The following is a 19183-nucleotide window of genomic DNA, read 5'->3' as shown; positions in this document are numbered from 1 at the left end:
CAAAGTCCCCACCAAAAAAATGATTTTGTTAAAGAGAACAATTTGATCATTGGCTACACCATACGAAAACTAACTATTCTATTCTATGAAGAATATTTTAATTTTATAACTTTAACTTTAGTGCAACAAAGTCCCCACCAAAATATTGCTTTTAGCTCAGTAATGATTTCTAAAGTATATTTTACCGAACATTTTATTTTGACGAGAAATTTTTATTTCATTTCAAACTTTAACCTTTTCCTTTAAACTTTGACTAAAGTAACAATAACTTGAAGAGGTGATGCATCAAATGTCGCGTACGCATGTCGATGCCGCGAAGACAGAACAGAGTAATTTAAAAAAATTATTGTAAACTATTATCAGCTACATGGGTGAATTAAAAAATGTGTTGTTCAATAACCTATTAAGAAAACAATTAAGAAACCTATTAAGAAACAATTTGTCGATGGGGTGATCTACCGTGTACACACGTGGCACATGAGAGGTCTTTGGGGTTAGCTACTCCTCCATGCGGTCATTAAAACAACATTCATGTGTTGTCCCTGCATTCACTCCACTCGAGTCATGATTTCTTTAGCACATTTAATAGTTAAATTCCAGGGTATGCGAGTGCCTTTCTCCAATGAAGTTTGGGTGATGAATTTGGGTCGGGAAGAGAATAGAGGTGCGTGAGGTAGGTTCCATGGAGGCTCACTGGGGTCATGGCCTTGGTTGAGCAATGAAGTGGAAGCCCTTTTTTGTTTTGGTTTGGGTTGGATTTGGTCTTCTGGCCTGCCTTGGGATCCAAGCACTGTAGCGGATGGGCTATCGAGTCGACTCAATGCCATTTTTGGGACATTCTGATACAGGGTTTTAAAAAGAAAGCGGAATCTCCTTGATCTCCCCTCCGTTGTGTGGGGTAAGGTATCCGTGTTCGTAATTTATTCTACATGTCATTATAGTTGGAGGGCTTTGTCATTGCTTGATTTTGGTCGCTCTGTGGTCGATTCCTAGGCTGAAGTTTCCTCTGGTTTCTATTCGTGTGGGGGTGCTACACCGGTCTCTAGTCAGTGTTGTTGGTTGTTTGGGTTCCCATTCGGGGTCAATGTTATTGAATTACTTTTTCTGCACACTTGGGGTTGTGTTGTTTGTTTCAATGGGTCAATTGATTGGTTGGTGGTGTCTATCCACAACAACTCTTCGATGTGGGTAGACGCTTGCCTTTCTTGTTTCAAAGTTTGTGGGTTTTGGGTTCTCATTTATATCCATTTGAGGTATTAGTTTCTTGGTATTTGTTATCGCAACTCCTCTTGCAGGTTCCGTGAAGGATTTCCCTCGACCTTACTTATCAGTTGTCTGTCACCTCCTACCAGACACATTATGCCCCGCCAACGGGGCCAACCTCGCCGCGGAGGGGGTCAACAATTCCATGCAGGGTGTCCCGAGCCAGACCATATCCCATCCTCCGACAACTCAGCCATTCGAGAAACCGAGGGTGCTGCAACTATCTCTCCAGCTCACTCTCCAGGTCACATAGTGGCTCCTACTTCCATGGAGTCCATTGCAGAGCAGCGTTGGAATATACAAATCAATATGGATATTCTCAGGGACCACAGGTATGAAGACCACAATGAAATTGTGCCTTATCTCAATGATATCCAATATAGCCAAAATGAAATTATGGAACAGTTGGATAACCTTCGCCGCAGCGACCATTGCACAAATGACCACCTTTGCATCTAGGAAGCACGGATTAAACACATTGATTTCCATATGTATGATCATGTTGGTTATTTTGCAGCTTCCCGTGTAAGTCCGCCCCATCACCCTTGATATGTTGCTCTCAGTTCTGGTCTCTTTTTTGTTTTCTCCTAATATGTTATGGCTACACTACCTCCTGAAAACAAAAGTTGTAAAGTGTCTTCTATGGCATCCTCCAGGCCCCAATCTCAACAAGTCTGGTCAGAATGAGAAAAAGGGGACTGTTGAGACTGATTTTGTAAGCTATGCTTTCCTGAAAATCCAATGAAATTTTTTTTAATGACACATTTTTATTATTATTAAGAAGCAACATAGATTTATGTTAACTCCAAATCTACTAAGTGCCAAAAAGAATTAAATCTTTTAAGATGAAACCCTTTCTTCAAGTTTTAGACTAAAAAAAGATGCTTACATCCTGAGAGATTTGATCATCTTGTTATTTTATAAATCTAGAATTAAGATGGATCTATCTTGATTTCCGGTACAACTAGTACAGCTATACAACTTAAATGGGTAGTAAATGTTGATAAACATCAATCCATAATAAACATTAAAACAATTATTTCATCATATATCTCAAGTTGTTAAAATTAAAAAACCTAAAAATTAACTAAATTATAACTTTATTTATAATAATATTTATTATTTTTATTATTATCCACTCTGTATTATGACTTGGCATTTTGATATAAAAATTGATATCAGTTTGTTGGCGGAAGAAGCAAATAGCAACAACAAAAACAACATTCCTCCTTTCTTCTCTCTTCATTGGTCCCTTCCTTATCATTTCCTCGCAAGAGGAAGGCACTCCTAGACATCACCCGCATTATCACATCCTGAAGCTCATCAATTCAGTACTGCATATACGACCATTTCTATCGCTAAAAACAATAAACAATAATCCAAAAAAGTAATACAACCATTTATATCACTAAAAACAATAATCCAAAAATGTAAGCATATAAATGGATGACCAAAGAGACGTGGAGTTTCCATGCTCGTCCTCACCATCTATTCCAACAAAGAGAATTTCAAAGTAAATTCGGATCAATATTTTCTTGATCACATTGTATTAGTTTGTTAGCTTCTATGTTATACCTCTGAGATGTGTTGATACGACTGTCAGCTCATTTTCTAATGGGTTTTAATTATTTTAATCAGAGTTAAAAAATGGTTATAATCATAAATGTTAATGAAATTTAAAAGAATGGTTGTGATGATAAATGCTATTTAAATTAATTTTAAAAAGCTAATAATTTTAGATGTTCAAGTTATAAGAATGGTGAGGAATCCACTTGAGATTTTTCAACTGTTAATTTAATGCTTTAAAGAGAATACACAATTGTTAATCTAATGATTTAAAGAGAATACACCTATCCGCGTATATCAACCATATTTTATTAATGTAGTTGCGCTAGTATATAAGTTAAATATATATACATTTAAAAAAACATTTAACACTAGCAATTGCACCAAATGTTGCAAACGAAACTCCATAGGGCAATAACATATAACACTAATTAATGCTTCTTTGACAATTGTTGAAAGAAAAAAATATTAAGAAAAGGCAAGGACCATGCTACAATACTTCTTCTTTGAGGCTTACAAATCATGAGGCCTATATTGAAGTTAAAGACCTTGTATGATTATGCCAACATGCATAACTCATAAATAATGAAATAGATTGTGATTTGCTACTTTCGAAATCAGAGGTCGTTTTGATACAATTCCTCCATATTTCATCTTGATCACTTCCCCCTGTTATAGGCAACCCTAATCAATAGAAAGCAACTTTTTTATAGTTTGAAACATGTGTCTACAAAGGACTATAACAATTTTGTAAATAAATGTTGAATTTATATGTGAATTAAGATCTACCCTTGAATAAAATAACACATATATCCAATCTGGAAATTGAACCCAAGAATAACGTCAACTACACCACTTCTTGAGAAAATTTCTTGTGTTTTTCTTTTGAATGTTGACTCTCCATATTATTTCCTTCATGATCCTTGAAACTATTCAAAAGATCACATTGCTCTTTACCACTAATCTCCTTGGTGTCTTCCATATTCTTGTTTTAATCCAATAGATTTTGCTTAAGTAAATATAACCCATGTCACGTAGTTAAAAATAATGTAGATATCATTCAACAACATTTAAACCATTTTATCTTGAAAATCATGAAGGTGTGGTCCATAAGCACCATAATGACAATAATGTTTTTTTAAATCAAAATACCACAACTCCCCTTGGTTTTAAAATAATGGACTCAAAATTTATATAACCTACTCATTTATCTAACTGGTAAAAATATAAAAGAGTTATTGTGAAATTTTCATTGCAGGCAAGAGACATAGGTATAAATTTGACAAAAAAAGATGGATGAAGGAAAAACATGCATGTGGAAATTGCACATAGTGACCTCTGTGGTTCCATGAAAAATTTATTCATTGGAAAGTCCAAACTATTTTATGACACCCATCAACAATGCTGCAATGAAATATTACTGTAATATTGCTTCCTTGAGCCTTAAATATCATGATGCTTATGTTGAAGTTAAAGACCTTATCTGATTATGTCAATATGAATGCCTCGTAAAAAAAGAAATAGATATTGATTTGCTACCTTCAAAACCAGAGGTTGTTTTGGTACAGTTCCTCCATATTTCTTCCCGATCACTTCCTCCTGCTACAAAAAACCTTAATCAATACAAAGAATTTCTTTTATAATTTAAAAATGTGTCTACAAAGGACTATAACAATTTTGTAAGTAAATTTTTAATTTCTATGTGAATTAAGTTCTACCCTTGAATAAAACCGCACATATCTTCAATCTGGAAATTGAATCCATGAATAGAATCAACTACACCTCTTTTTGAGAAAATTTTCTATGTTTCTCTTTTGACTGTGGAGTCACCTCTTTATTATTTCATTCGTGATCCTTGAAACTATTCAAAAGAACACATTTCTCTTTACCACTAATCTCCATGGTGTCTTCCATGTTCTTGTTTTAATCCAACAGATTCTGCTTAATAAAATCTAACCCATGTCATGTAGTTAAAAATAATGTAGAGATCATTCAACAACATTTAAACCATTTTATCTTGGAAATCAAGCAAGTGTGGTCCATGAGCACCCTAATAAAAATATGTGTTTTTACATCAAAAGAGTCACCTTGGTTTTAAAATAATGGCCCCAAAATTTATATAACCTACTTGTCTATCTGACTAGTGAAAGCATGAAAGATTTATTGTGAATTTTACATTTTAGACAAGAAACATAGGGATAAATATGAGAAAATTAGTTTGATGAAGAAAAAACATGCATGTGGAAATCGCACTTAGTGACCTTTATGGTCCCATGAGAATTTAGTCATTGGCGAGTCTAAATTATTTTTATAACATCTATCGATACCCTTCCAAGAAAAAATTGGTTGTGCTTTCTCAAGTACAAGTCATTAGCTCTGAAGTCAAACCCATATATTTCTACATCATAAAATCAAACAAATATTAGATCAAATCATGCATAATATAGAAAGCTTTCTTAAAACATTTTGAAGCTAAAAAAATATGCAATGTGACAATTTATAGTCAATGAATCAATTGTCCCATGTGAACCCATAAAAAGGTACGTTGCTCAAGGTGTCTTAGCTTACTATATGTGTGTTGTAAATACTTAGTTCATCACCTAGCAATGTACGCAAGGAGATAGAATGATATAATGTATGAAAATTATATGCTTCCTTTCTAGACAAGGATAAATTGATGATGAAGTGCATGTGATGTTGTTATGTATTGTGTATCAAGAAGGAAACAAAATTAAATAGTTTATATAGCACATTGAGTTTGGCCTCTAAGCAGGTAGTTTTATGAAAGCTGCTTTTAAAATTTAAAAGATAAGGATTGACAGTAAACAAGGAAAGAAAACAATAGAACCTGAAGATCTAAATGGTTTAAAGTTTACATAGCTTGGTCGATTTTTCCTCTAAGCAAGTGAGCAGCTATATGAAAAATGTTTTAGAACTAAGTATTTACAACACACAGAGTAATTTGAGACAATCTTGAGGAATTTTTTTGTAAACTTTCCCTCCATCCAATAGATACTACAAATAATTCTTAAGAGATACTCTATTCTAGTCTATAACCTGATCCATAATCAGAGAAAAGGGCTAGGGATGTTACAAGAGAAACACATGAAATTGTCTCAAGAAGAGGTGTAGTTCATGCTATTCTTTGGTTCAATTTCCAGATTGGAGATATGTGCATTTTTATTCAAGGGTAGATCTTAATTCACATAGAAATTTAAAATTTATTTACAATTTTTTATTGTCCTTTGTAGACACATGTTTCAAAATATAAAAACATTACTTTGTACTGATCAAGGTTGTCTATAGAAGGAGGAAGTGATCAAGAAGAAATATGGAGGAATTGTACCAAAACAACCTTTGATTTCTAAGGTAACAAATAATGATTTATATTCTTTATTTACAAGGTATTTATGCTGGCATAATGAAATAAGGTCTTTAACTTCAACATAAGCCTCATGATTTGTAAGGCTCAAGGAAGCAGTATTGCAGTAAGATTTCATTATATCCTGGTCCTTGTCTTTTCTTGATATTTTTTTTATCTTTCAACAATTGTCAAAGAAGAATTAATTAGTGTTATATGCTATTGCCTTGCAACACTTGCATTAATTAGTGTCAATTGCTAGTTTATGACACCACTACAATTAAGTAAGATATGTGTAATTTTTTTAAGATAACACTAACTTTTTTTTTATATATAACATAAATATTAATTTATGTTATATTAAAATTTATATATTAATTTAAATATTTCTAAAATGTAATTTCAATTTTTTTCCTTTCTATTTTTAAATTTATGTCAAAGTTTTCTCCTCAAAGTGATTAGAATGATTTATATATAAAATTGAGACGAAATATTTATAAATGGTTATGGTCTTGGAAGAAGGGTAGCTCTAAGCATGGAATATTGATCAATTATTACTGTCTTGGAAGAAGGGAAACTCTGAGCATGAAATATTGATCAATTATTATTTATTATGGTCTTGGAACAAGGCAATGACTCAACTTGGCTTGCATGAGAATCATTAATTTTGATAACATTAGTTTCCTTCTCTTATGCTTTACCAAATCCTCGACCATTAACTGTCATTTTCACTGTCACTGTCACAAAAATTCCTTTAAGTTATTTCAATTATTTATTATTTCTCTTTCTTTTGGTAAAAACATTATTGATGATAAAAAAGTAATTAAATAAATTCAAGGAGTTTTTGACTAAATGGTGACTGGGTGTATTCTAAAGATGTTTATTGATCTAAAACCCACAACTACTCTCATCTCATAACCAACCCCAAAAAATCAAAAGATTAAATAAATTCATCTACCTCATTTGTATACATTCTTTTTATAGTTTGACCCTGTTACATCTAGTAATAATATATTTCTTTGCCCAAATGCAGTTGTCTTCTTGTTGCAAGATGGATATATGTAATTGCCTTGTTGTTGCAATTTTAGTTCTTTATTATTTTTTACTTCAAATTAGCTATATTTAAACATGTGTGAGAAAAGTGAATAGTAAATATATGATAACTTGATATATGTTATACTTTATATCATATGGAGCTCACATGTGAGTACATATTGTCTATAATCATGTCATGTGAGTACATTTTGTCTATAATCATGTTCATGTCCTTGTTGAAGATTATTCGGTTCCCTATATGGAGCGAGGTGGATGTTTATATTTTCATTGTTGTAGGCATGTTAGTTGGGATTTCATAATAATGTCAACCTTAGTAGCTAGTAAATGTCGCTTAGTTTAAATATAGGTAAATTGGAGTCTAGACTAACATCATAATGAAGCGTTATAAGTTTAATTAGTGATACCTTTCAGTCTAGAAATCTATTTTTTAGTAGCTATTATTTATGTTCTACCAACTTAGGAATGTAAACTAGCATTACAAAAAGGTAGATGCAATTGTGTAGCTACTAGGTGTCTTAAAGCTATGTTTTCTACAAATTATTTTATGTATATTATTGTTATACACAATCTTACATATTTATGTATTAAATAAATCTTTAAGATAAATTAAGCATTATAGTTTGACAATCTAAATAATTGATATAACTACTCAATCACATTTGAAACTAAAGAATAAATATAATTTTCACACATAATTTAAATCATCAACAACATACATTTTGCAATTAGTTAACTTAGCTCATGTCTATAGGATTTCCAAAATATTCTAAATCCTTACAACCAATTTGTTATTTGAACTAATCCACAAAGAAGATTAAAAAAAAAATTGCATATCATCTTACAACTCAGTGTTTTTTTCTTTCATTTTCTTTTTAATTTTAAAGAACATTATTTTTTTTTGTAAGCTTGGTGTACCTCTCCATTAATTTTCAAAAATAAAGCAGGTTACATCCATATGTCTAAGAGTTAGGTGGCCTCAACCTGCCTAGAGGGAAACCAAATATGTTGGCCACCTAACCGCAAAATATGCCATCCAAAAACAAAAACTGATAAGTCTAACCAACCACACTATGTAAACCTGAGAGTCTTTGTACTTCCTATTTTCTAAATAACTATAAACATAATTGCTAATAATCCTAAAACTTTGGGTTTGAATCAATCATAAATAAAAACAAGGATGCATTGTTGCTACTCATCATCAGTTGAATCCTCCAAAGCAGGATCCTTCACAATGGAACCCGACAACTCCATGTGGGGTATATAAGGGATATGCTCCTCATTTCGGCTCAGCCGACCACTCTGCTGCTATAATTGAAATTGAATTTTTTGAAATTATTTAGTATAGTTCGAATGACCCTGAGGGGCTACATGCGTGTAAGGAGGAAACTCCTATAGAGATTTCGCCAGAATACTCTTCATCATCCATAACAGATGGATTGTCTTCTTGTATTGAGATGATCTTCCATGAGTATGGTATGGGTTCAGGATCACTGCTTACCACTCATCCATATCCAATTCGAAATCCTCCTTGGTTTGTCAGATCTTAGCTATTTCTTGACCGGGTTGGAGCTCCTAGCATGGTATGCTTGAGTCACGTCCTGAATTATGCAAGAGGGAGGCTTGCACGCAAGTTTTTGACTAAATGGTCACTGGGTGTATTTTAAAGACGTTTATTGATCTAAAACCCACAAGTAATCTCATCTCCTAACCAACCCCCCAAAAATCAAAAGATTAAATAAATTCATCTACCTTATTTGTATATATTCTTTTTATTGTATGTCCCTATTACATCTAGTAATATTATATTTCTTTTCCTAAATGGAGTTGTGTTATTGTTGCAAGATGGATATGTGCAATTGTCTTGTTGTTGCAATTTTATTTCTTTATTATTTTTTACTTCAAATTAGCTATATTTAAACATGTGTGAGAAAAGTGAATAGTAAATATATGATAACTTGATCTATGTTATACTTTGTATCATATGAAGCTCACATGTGAGTACATATTGTCTATAATCATGTCATGTGAGTACATTTTGTCTATAATCATGTTCATGTCCTTGTTGAAGATTATTCGGTTCCCTATATAGAGGGAAGTGGATAAGTATTTTCATTGTTGTGGGTGTGCTAGTTGGGCTTTCATAATAATGTCAACCTTAGTAGCTAGTAAATGCCGCTTAGTTTAAATATAGGAAAATTGGAGTCTAGACTGGCATTGTAATGAAGCTTTATAAGTTTAATTAGTGATTCCTTTCAGTCTAGAAATCTATTTTTTAGTAGCTATTATTTATGTTGTACCAACTTAGGAATTTAAACTAGCAACACAAAAAGCTAGATGCAATTGTGTAGCTAGCAGGTGCCTTAAAGCTATGTTTTCTACAGATTATTTTATGTATATTATTGCTATACACAAGCTTACATATTTATGTATTAAATAAAACTTTAAGATAAATTAAGCACTATAGTTGGACAATCTAAATAATTGATATAACATCTCAATAACATTTGAAACTAAAAAATAAATAATTTTTTCACACATAATTTAATACATCAACAACATACATTTTGAAATTAATTGACTTAGCTCATGTCTATAGGATTTCCAAAATATTCTAAAATATCTACAGCCAATTTGTTCTCTGAAGTACTCCACAAAAAAGTTAAAACTAAAAAACAAAATGCATATCATATTACAACACACTACTTTTTTTTCATTTTCTTTCTAATTTAAAAGAACAATTTTTTTTTGTAAGCTTGGTCATATCTTTCCATTAATTTTCGTAAATAAAGCAAGTCACATCCATATGTCTGAGAGTTAGGTGCCCTCAACTTGCCCAGAGGGAAACTAGATTTGTTGACCACCTAACCAACTATGCCATCCACAAACAAAAACTGATAAGTCTAACCAACCACGCTATGTAAACCTGAGACTCTTTATACTTCCTATTTTCTAAATAACTATAAACATAACTTCTAATAAGCCGAAAAATTTAGGTTTGAATCACGCAAAAAGAAAAACAAGGATGCATTGTCACAATTCATCATCAGTTGAATCTACTGAAGCGGGATCCTTCACAGTGGAACCCGACAACTTCGTGTGGGGTATGTAAGGGATATGTTGTTCAATTCGGCTTAGTCGACCACTCTACTACTGTAATTGAAACTGAATTTTTTGAAATTATTTAGTATAGTCCGAATGACCCCGAGGGGCTAAATGCATGTGAGGAGGAAACTGCTCTAGAGATTTCGCCATAATGATCTTAATCATCCAGAATAGATGGGTTGTCTTCTTGTATTGAGATGATATGCCATGAGTGTGGCCTGGGTCTGGGATCACTGCTTACCACTCGTCCATATCCAATTTGAAATCCTCCTTGGTCAGTCAGATCTCTGCTTCCTGATTTGCAATCAATTGCTTGACTGCGTTGGAGCTGCTATCATGGTATGCTTGAGCCGCATCTTGAATTAGACGAGAGGAAGGCTTGTGCAGACAACCCATTCCAGTAGCCCCACCGGAAGAGTTGGGTTGGATTTTTGGTCATGAAGAGGCCTTCCTCTGTTTTCCCTGACCTCGGCTGCCATGACCATTCTTTCATGTACCAGCTACCTAGGACATGCTTTTCCTGTTGCCTGACAAAGGCTTCTCTTTTCCCAACTCTGGGTACCGACCAAAACAAGGTCGCAGCATGGGTGCTCGTCACTGCCAAGGGTCACGCATGCATTTTAGACCTATTAAATCAAATTCAAATGAAACTAACAAAGTAAGGAACCCAACCCAAATTTTTGTATCAACTGACTGCCAACACAGGATAAGGATGCCATTTTTTTCATTCCTCCTCCTTTGTCCTTTTCGGGGAATGAATGGACTGGCCATGCCATCAATGTTGGGGACCTCAAAATTATATCGGCACGTCCCATAACTTATCCACTTCACCAACCAAACACTATACAAGGAATTAAAAAGAGAGTCGAGCCAATAGCTACACTGAGCCCGCAACCCACCAAACCCCTCCTAACAAGACTACATACAAAGAACCTGGGCCACATAAATCAAACCCCCATCCTCAGAATTTGGCTTATGGTGACAGACATCAAGCCATAACCAACTCCAAAACCATAATTGACCCCTAGCTAAACATGAATTCCAAACTCTATAGACTCTGTTCCATAGGACCAGATTGACCTGGAAGTGGACCACCAGGGTTCTTCTACCTTCACTCATATGCAAACAGAGGGCATAGCTAGAGTTAAATGTACCCACAGCTCAAATTCAAGCTCGTCCAAAGCCTAAATACCCTAGAACCAAGTGAAATTATTCACAGACCCAAACCCCTTCTAGCCCTTTCTTGCCCGAGCATGGGGGACCTCCACATCCAAAACCCTTTACCACCCAGACCATACATGCACCCATGCAAGACAAGAAAATTCCATACTCGACAAACACCAGGACATATAGAATGATGGAATCAACCCCATCCAGAAACCCAACGAGTCCATGCCTCTGACAATTCCAATTCTCTTTCCCCCAAAACACAGACCCATGCATCTCATCGGTTAAAGGTCGAATAGAATGCTCCATACAAACAAAAGGTGCTAATTTAAGACCCAAAACATACCAGTGAATGCTACTAGAACCTGGAGACGTCCACCATGAGTTGCCCTGAATCACCCTCTCAAGTCAATTCCACAGGAACGTAAGTTCACAAACTAACTTGCTCAACAAGCTGGAGGGAATTCTCACTATTCCAACTATCCTTGTACCTTTTCCACCTTCGAGTTGGGGCATTAAAAGCTGCATGCGTGCCACAACCTCTCCAACTGTTGCATGCATGTGAAGGGTTGCCGGAGCGATATGATAGATCAGCATCAATCGTTAGGCCAGGACAAGTCCAATGGTCGGCTTGCACCCTTATCAAGAGAATTTAAAAGAACATTATTAAAACAATACACAAAAAAAGATATTATAAGAGTCGTTGAACCATAAAATTATAATGAACTACTCCCTACCACAAAGAAACAAAATCTTCCTTCTTGGCACTGACCTAAATGAGTTCCTCTTGTTCGTCTTCATCTACATTGCATCCCTTTCGTACACACTTCAAAAAATTGAACCTGATATTAACTCGAAAGCATTTTCGCTTTTCGGAAATTTCATGCTTTAATTGATATGAATTTCAATTTTTTCTAAAACAAATGTGATTTATTTTTTCCAATTTTTTAAGAAATCACAACTCTTTTATTCTTATCTCTAGTTTGGAGATTGGCTTGGGTAAAAACAAAAAATCAATTTCATGCTACATGTGATATGAATTTCAGTTTTTTCAAAAAGAAATGTGATTTATTTTTTCATTAAATTTTTTTAAAAAGATAGAATTAAAGAATACAAAATATTTCATTTTTTCTTATTAAAATAAAATATGAACTTACGACAACACAAAAATATTTTCCGTTTTCTATAAGAAATTTCATGGTGCAGGTGATATGAATTTCAATTTTTTCAAAAACAAATGTGATTTATATTTTCTATTTTTTTTTAAGAAATGACAACTTTTTTATTCTCATCTCTGGTTAAGTGACACTTTTTTATTATCGTCTCTTTTTAAATCAAAACTTTTATTCTCATCTCTTGTTTGGAGATTGGCTTGGGAAAAAACAAAAAAATAAATTTAACGCTGCAGATGATATGAGTTTCATTTTTTCATAAACAAATGTGATTTATTTTTTCCACTGGAGTCTGAAAGATGTGTTGTAATGAAGCTTTATAACTTTAATTAATAACACCTTTCAGTATATAAATCATTTTTTTAGAAACTATTATTTATGTTGTACCAACTTAGGAATGTAAACTTGTAATACAAAAAGCTAGAGGCAATTGTGTAGCTAGCACGTGCCTTAAAACTATGTTTTCTACAAATTGTTTTATGTATATTATTATACCTACTACAAACATCATGCATGGTATTATGCATTCATTTTTGTTTTGACTGGTGTTAGTTTGTCTTTTACCAAAAATTTCCCTTGTTTAACCATAGTTTAACATTGGGAATTCAATTTTTGTTATTATTTAAACTATTTATTTGTAAGGTGATTGGTTGAGGTCTTATTATGGGCTTTTTAGCAACTTCCATTTCTATTAGTTACTAATTTTTATTTTTAGTTTTATTTCTTTTTTATTTAACTTTTTGAATTTTATTTTAATTTTTTTCTTTCTATTTTCAGGAATTATACTTTTTTCCCTATATTTTCAATTTAAGATCACTTATTATTATATTAAAAACACACACACACACACACATATATATATTAAAGCGTATATATGTTAATATAAACAATATTTTATTTGTTTATTTGAAAACATTTTCGGAAGAAATCACATTGGGTCGAAGCGTTTCAACCAACTTGTAAGATTTTTGTGATGAAATATCTATCTTTTTTATTTTTAGCTTAATTAAAATATATTTAAGCTAAGCCGTAGGTACTAGCTACTATGTAACCCTTGTTGTTATACAAAATGTTACATATTTATGTATTAAATAAAGCTTTAAGATAAATTAAGTATTATATTGAGACAATCTAAATAATTAATATAACATCTCAATCACATTTAAAACTAAAAAATAAATATTTTTTTCACGCATAATATAATACATCGACAACATACATTTTGCAATTAATCAATTTAGTTCATATCTATAAGATTTGCAAAATATTCTAAACTCCCTAAAACCAATTTGTTCTCTAAACTACCATATAAAAACAAAATTTCTTGGAATTGATCCAAATGAGTTCTTCTTACTCATCTTCATTTACATTGCATTCCTTTAGTACCCACTTCCTCAAATTGAACTTGATAATAACTAGACAACGTTTCCGCATTTCTATAGGAAATTTCATACTAGTGATATGAATTTAATTTTAAAAAAAATATGTGATTTATCTTTTCCAATTTTTTTTTTAAGAAATCATGACTTTTTTATTCATATCTCTTGTTTTCAGATTGGCTTGGGAAAAGAAAAAATCGATTCGCTTGGGAAAAGAAGAAATCAATTTCATCTTGCAGGTGATATGAATTTCTTTAATTTTTTTCATTTCACAAGGAAATTTGATTTATTTTATCCAAAATTTTTATTCAAAAAATTAAAAAAACGAAAATTAAAAAACAAAAAACATTTTATTTTTTCTTATTAAAATAAAATATAAACTTACAACCAGAGAGAAATATTTTAGTTTTTCTATGGTAAATTTTACAGTGCTAGTAATATGAATTTCAATTTTTTAAAAACAAATGTGATCTATTTTTTCCTTTTTTAAAGAAATCACAACTTTTTTATTCTCATTTTTTGTTTGCAAATTGGCTTTGGGAAAAACAAAAAATCAATTCCATGTTGTAGATTATATGAATTTCAATTTTCTCAAAAACGAATGTAATTTATTTTTCCCACTTTTTAAGAAATCACGACATTTTTATTCGCATCTCTTGTTTGCAGATTGGCTTGGGGAAAAACAAAAAAATCAATTTCATGTTGAAGTGATATGAATTTCAATATTTTCAAAAGCAAAAGTGATTTATTTTTTCCAAAATTTTTATTAAAAAAATTAAAAAAGCAAAATATTTGATTTTTTCTTATTAAAATAAAATATGAACTTTACAAGGAGAAATATTTTCTCTTTTCTATAGGAAATTTTTCATGATGCAGGTGATATTAATTTCAAATTTTTCAAAAACAAATGTGATTTATTTTTTCCAATTTTTTTAAGAAATCATAACTTTCTTATACTCATCTTTTGTTTGCAGATTGGCTTGGGAAAAACAAAAAATCAATTTCATGCTGCAGGTGATATGAATTTCAAAATTTTTAAAAATAAATGTGATTTATTTTTTTCCAATTCTTTTTTGAGAAATCACAACTTTTTTATTCTTGTTTGTACATTGGTTTGGGGAAAAACAGCTATATATTAAATATCTAAACACCACAGATAAAACAGCTATAGTTATAATTAAATTATGTAGTAGTCTGCTTAGGTTGTTGACCACTTGTAGGAATTGTCGCCTCAATCCCTTGACCATGATATCATGTAAAAAATCATATAGCAGACAAATCTTTTGTGTTTCCTAATTAGTCAATTAGGAAAGGATGTATTATTTTAGTAAATTTGGTTAATTTTTATTAGATGATACAATCTCAAATATAGAAAAATGAAAAATCCAGGTCCCTGGGAATTGATGACGGGAAATGAATGAATAACAAATGAAAAGTCAGATACTAGTTTAATACAGACTGTGACGAGTGTAGACCATACCGTGAGACACTGAAAGCAGCAGTACTCGTTGCAAAAATTATTGGAAATAATTAGTATCAGAAAAAAGAATAAGGCAAAAGTTATTGGAAATATTTTGTATTAAAAAAAAAACCGCAGCCAAAAAGTCAGAATGCACACTATTTCTTTTCTCTCAACTAAATTAAAATATAATTTCCCAACCAGAGAAATATTTTGGCTTTGCCTTTTTGGCAATCGTTTTCAAAAAAAGTGATCTTTTAGAGTTTTTAAAAAACCCGATTTATATATACAATTTTCTTGTTTGAGGAGAAACATGTAAAAAACAATAAAACCAGGATTTTCCCAACAGATAAACTAATCTCTCATTTTCAAGATAATCACATGCTCTACCAATAACTCACCACTTTGAAAAGTACTTCGGCCTTCAGCAACTAGTTTAGAGAGTAGCCCAGCAGGTCGAATAATTGTATTCTTGGATGTTGAGGAGTATGCATTACCCATCCTCGCCGCTGACTGATTCAGAGGGTATCAGGGTAGGATGAATCTAAGTGTTGTCCACTTGGTTCAAAAACTTGAACTTGGCACATCAATGACAGTTGAGAGGTGCCAAAACTGTTTTGGGATACATCCGGTACATTCTCAAAGGAAAAGATGTTGCTTATGGGTGGACTCTAGAAAGTTCACTTGAAAACAACTTAAAGATTTATATGTTTAAATCAACCCTTAACTTGTTTAGAGTCAATAAGAAACCGCTGACCACTGTTGATTTAGAATTTTATGGAGATATTTCATTGATGGTTTTTCTGTTACAATCTACAAAAAGCATTGAAATCAAATCGTGTTCATGGCATGGCTAAAGCTATGTTACCAGAAACGAGAAACGGGAAACGGAACGGAAACGAGAACGGTACGAGAAACGAAGTTTGGAGGTTTCGCATATAAGAAACGAGGAGAGAGAAAAACACCATATTAAAGGTGAACAATATAAACAAAGCATTAATCATAAACCTGCAATGTTTTTGCTCATGAAATTGTAAAAAACAATTGTAAATACTAATTTAGTTTTAAAAAAGAAATAATAATTTTTTAGATCCAAAAATTTAGCCATCATTAATTCCAAGAAAATAGCAAACATTGATAAGAATAAGAGATTTGAAATATAAATAATTAAATTTGTTCTTTTGAATATATATGTATCTCTAAAGTCACTTTCAACAATTCATATCAAAATGCAAGTAAACCTAATAATCTAGATTTTGAAGCTCATTTTCTGGAATAGTTGTTGAGCTTGAGCCAATTCCAAAAGAATTATTTTGGTCAATAGACTTCATGGTATCATCAAGCATGTCTTCAGCATTGTCTTGTAGCACCTCAAGTGGAAGCTCATCAATTTCGTCATCTTGTGAACCACCATAATCCCACATTCTCGTGGGTCCAGTTTTGTATTCTAGTTGTTGTCGAGATAACAAACGTAGATTTGAATGTACAAACACCAAATCTTGTGCCATTTTTGTGCCTAGGCGATTCCTCTTCGTTGAATGGATGAAAGCATATTCACTCCAATTTCTTTCACATGCAGAGGAACTAGTCACCTATAAAATAAAATTAAAATTATGTTAGTCATAGTCAATCAATAAATCTTATAAGATAAATAATCTAAAATGAGCTTTAGAATTAATTGTTTAAACAATAAATCAATACATTAAAGGTATTTGTTGTTAAGAATACCTGTGAAAGCAAACGGATAGCCAAACGATGAAGCAAGGGGGTCCCTGTACCATATTGTATCCAGAAGTCGATGGGTCCAAGTTGTTGTCTGTTGTATGCACAATCTTCATTTGCAAAGTGGTCTTCTGATCTCAAATACTTTCCTAACTCAAACCGTAAAGCAGTGCGATCCTGACGATTGTAACACCTACTTATAAAAGTGTTCCAGTTTTGCATAACCTCTACATCTGATGATGGTTTCTTATGAAACCATTTAGGATTGAGTAAAAATGCAATTGAATGAAGAGGGCTATGAAGCATTTTCCACCTTGTCAAACTAAGTTCCCACACTTCATTTCTGGTGTCTTTGTCAATCCTAGAATTTTCATCTTCCATTATGTCATGAATCATCTCTCTCATTTGATCCATGCTCTCAAAGACATCCCCTAAGCATGGTTGATCACTATCAAATATGCGAAGGGTGGAAACAATAGGTGTAATAAGGGTAACAATATCCTCCACTCTCCTCCAAAAATTCTCTGAAGAAAGACCAATAATAATGTCCTCAACTTTTAGGCCATCCCCAGTATGAGAACCCTTCCACCTTTGCCAATCCATTGATACCACCATCTCTCTCAAAGATTGATGCATTTTAATAAGGCGTTGAAGCATAATGAAAGCAGATGCAAATCTAGTTTCGGCACATCGAAGAAGCTGAAGTTTTGCATATTTCCTATACATTGCTATGGATGCTGCATGATTAATAATAAAGTGTTGTAGCATCTTTGCTTCAGTTATAGTTTTATCAACCCATGCAATGTTATTAATATCTTTCAGGAGCAAATTCAAGCAATGCACAGAGCAAGGAGTCCAAAAAATTGTTGGATATTCATCCTCAATCAACCCACCAGCAAGGATATTGTTTGAGGCACTATCTGTAACAATTTGGACCACGTTTTCTCTACCAACCTCCTCTATTGCCTCTTTGAGGAGACCTGTTAGATATGGACCATCTTTTGTCTTTCCTGTAGTATCATAGGATTTTAAAAACATAACTCCTTTTGGACTAGAAACCAAAATATTGATAAGGGGACGATGGTTAACATCTGTCCAACCATCTGAGACAATGGAGACTCCAGATTCCTTCCAACTATCTTTAATGTCTTGAAGTCTAGCTTCAACCCGAGCCCTCTCTTCAGATAACACAGTTGTCCTCATCTTTTCATAACTAGGAGGCTTGTAACCTTTAGGAGCATTGTTAACTAGATCTCTTACCATTTCTTTCCAATAAGGAGACCTACAAACATTAAAAGATATGCCATTTGCGAAAAAAAATCGTCCAATGGATGCATCGAGATTTCCCCTTCCTTTTACATCCCATAAGTTTTGAAGGTGAGAAACAGAAACTTGATGTTGAGAACAAGAGTGTGGACCACCAATTGTCAGTCCACTAGGATTGTTGTTAGCTTGAACTAAACCTTCAACAATATGTCTAAGCTTTTCAAGTTCATTAAATTGCTTAATTAGAGAAGCTTTTTCTGTTTTAGGTACACTGCCACATAAAGCTGATTGTTCTTTTTTCCCCATTCCAAGTAAATGCCATCGAACTCTTCCTACATTCCCCGATTTTTGTTTTTTACAATAAGGGCACAACCAAACCTTTGAACCAGATGATCCACTTGATCCTCCGCTGTAAGATTGAGTGCATTTCACAGCTGCCCATAACCTTGCCTCAAAGGCTTTTTTTGCTTCTTGATATTCTTTGTTTTGGATTTTTTTGGATGCCTCTATGGAAGATTTTTGTTGGGAAAGGGGTGGTCTACTTTGTGACATTGATGAACTTTCTTCCATTGCAATGAGAAATGAGTGGAATAAGAAATAAATGATTCTCCTCTGCAACCAATTTTAATCTGCACAATTTATATTTGAAAATTAGTTACAGAAAATAAAA

The 19183-nt window shown here is 32.7% G+C and overlaps 1 protein-coding gene across 1 annotated transcript; it reads right to left on the bottom strand.

The window, feature by feature from the left end:
- Positions 1-16472: 16472 nt before the first annotated feature.
- On the bottom strand, positions 16473-19183 carry LOC149265181 (uncharacterized). Its single transcript, XM_089392125.1, has 2 exons — positions 17254-19183; positions 16473-17117 (listed from the first exon to the last, which is right to left on the bottom strand). The coding sequence occupies exons 1-2, from the start codon at positions 19081-19083 to the stop codon at positions 16767-16769; spliced, it is 2181 nt and encodes a 726-aa protein (XP_089248251.1). The 5' UTR covers positions 19084-19183; the 3' UTR covers positions 16473-16766.

The sequence above is a fragment of the Pinus tabuliformis genome, chromosome 6 (genome assembly GCF_031772625.1).
Source record: "Pinus tabuliformis cultivar Carrire ecotype Pingquan chromosome 6, CPIR1, whole genome shotgun sequence".
Lineage (NCBI taxonomy): Eukaryota > Viridiplantae > Streptophyta > Pinopsida > Pinales > Pinaceae > Pinus > Pinus tabuliformis.
This window is presented reverse-complemented; position numbering and strand designations above follow the sequence as displayed.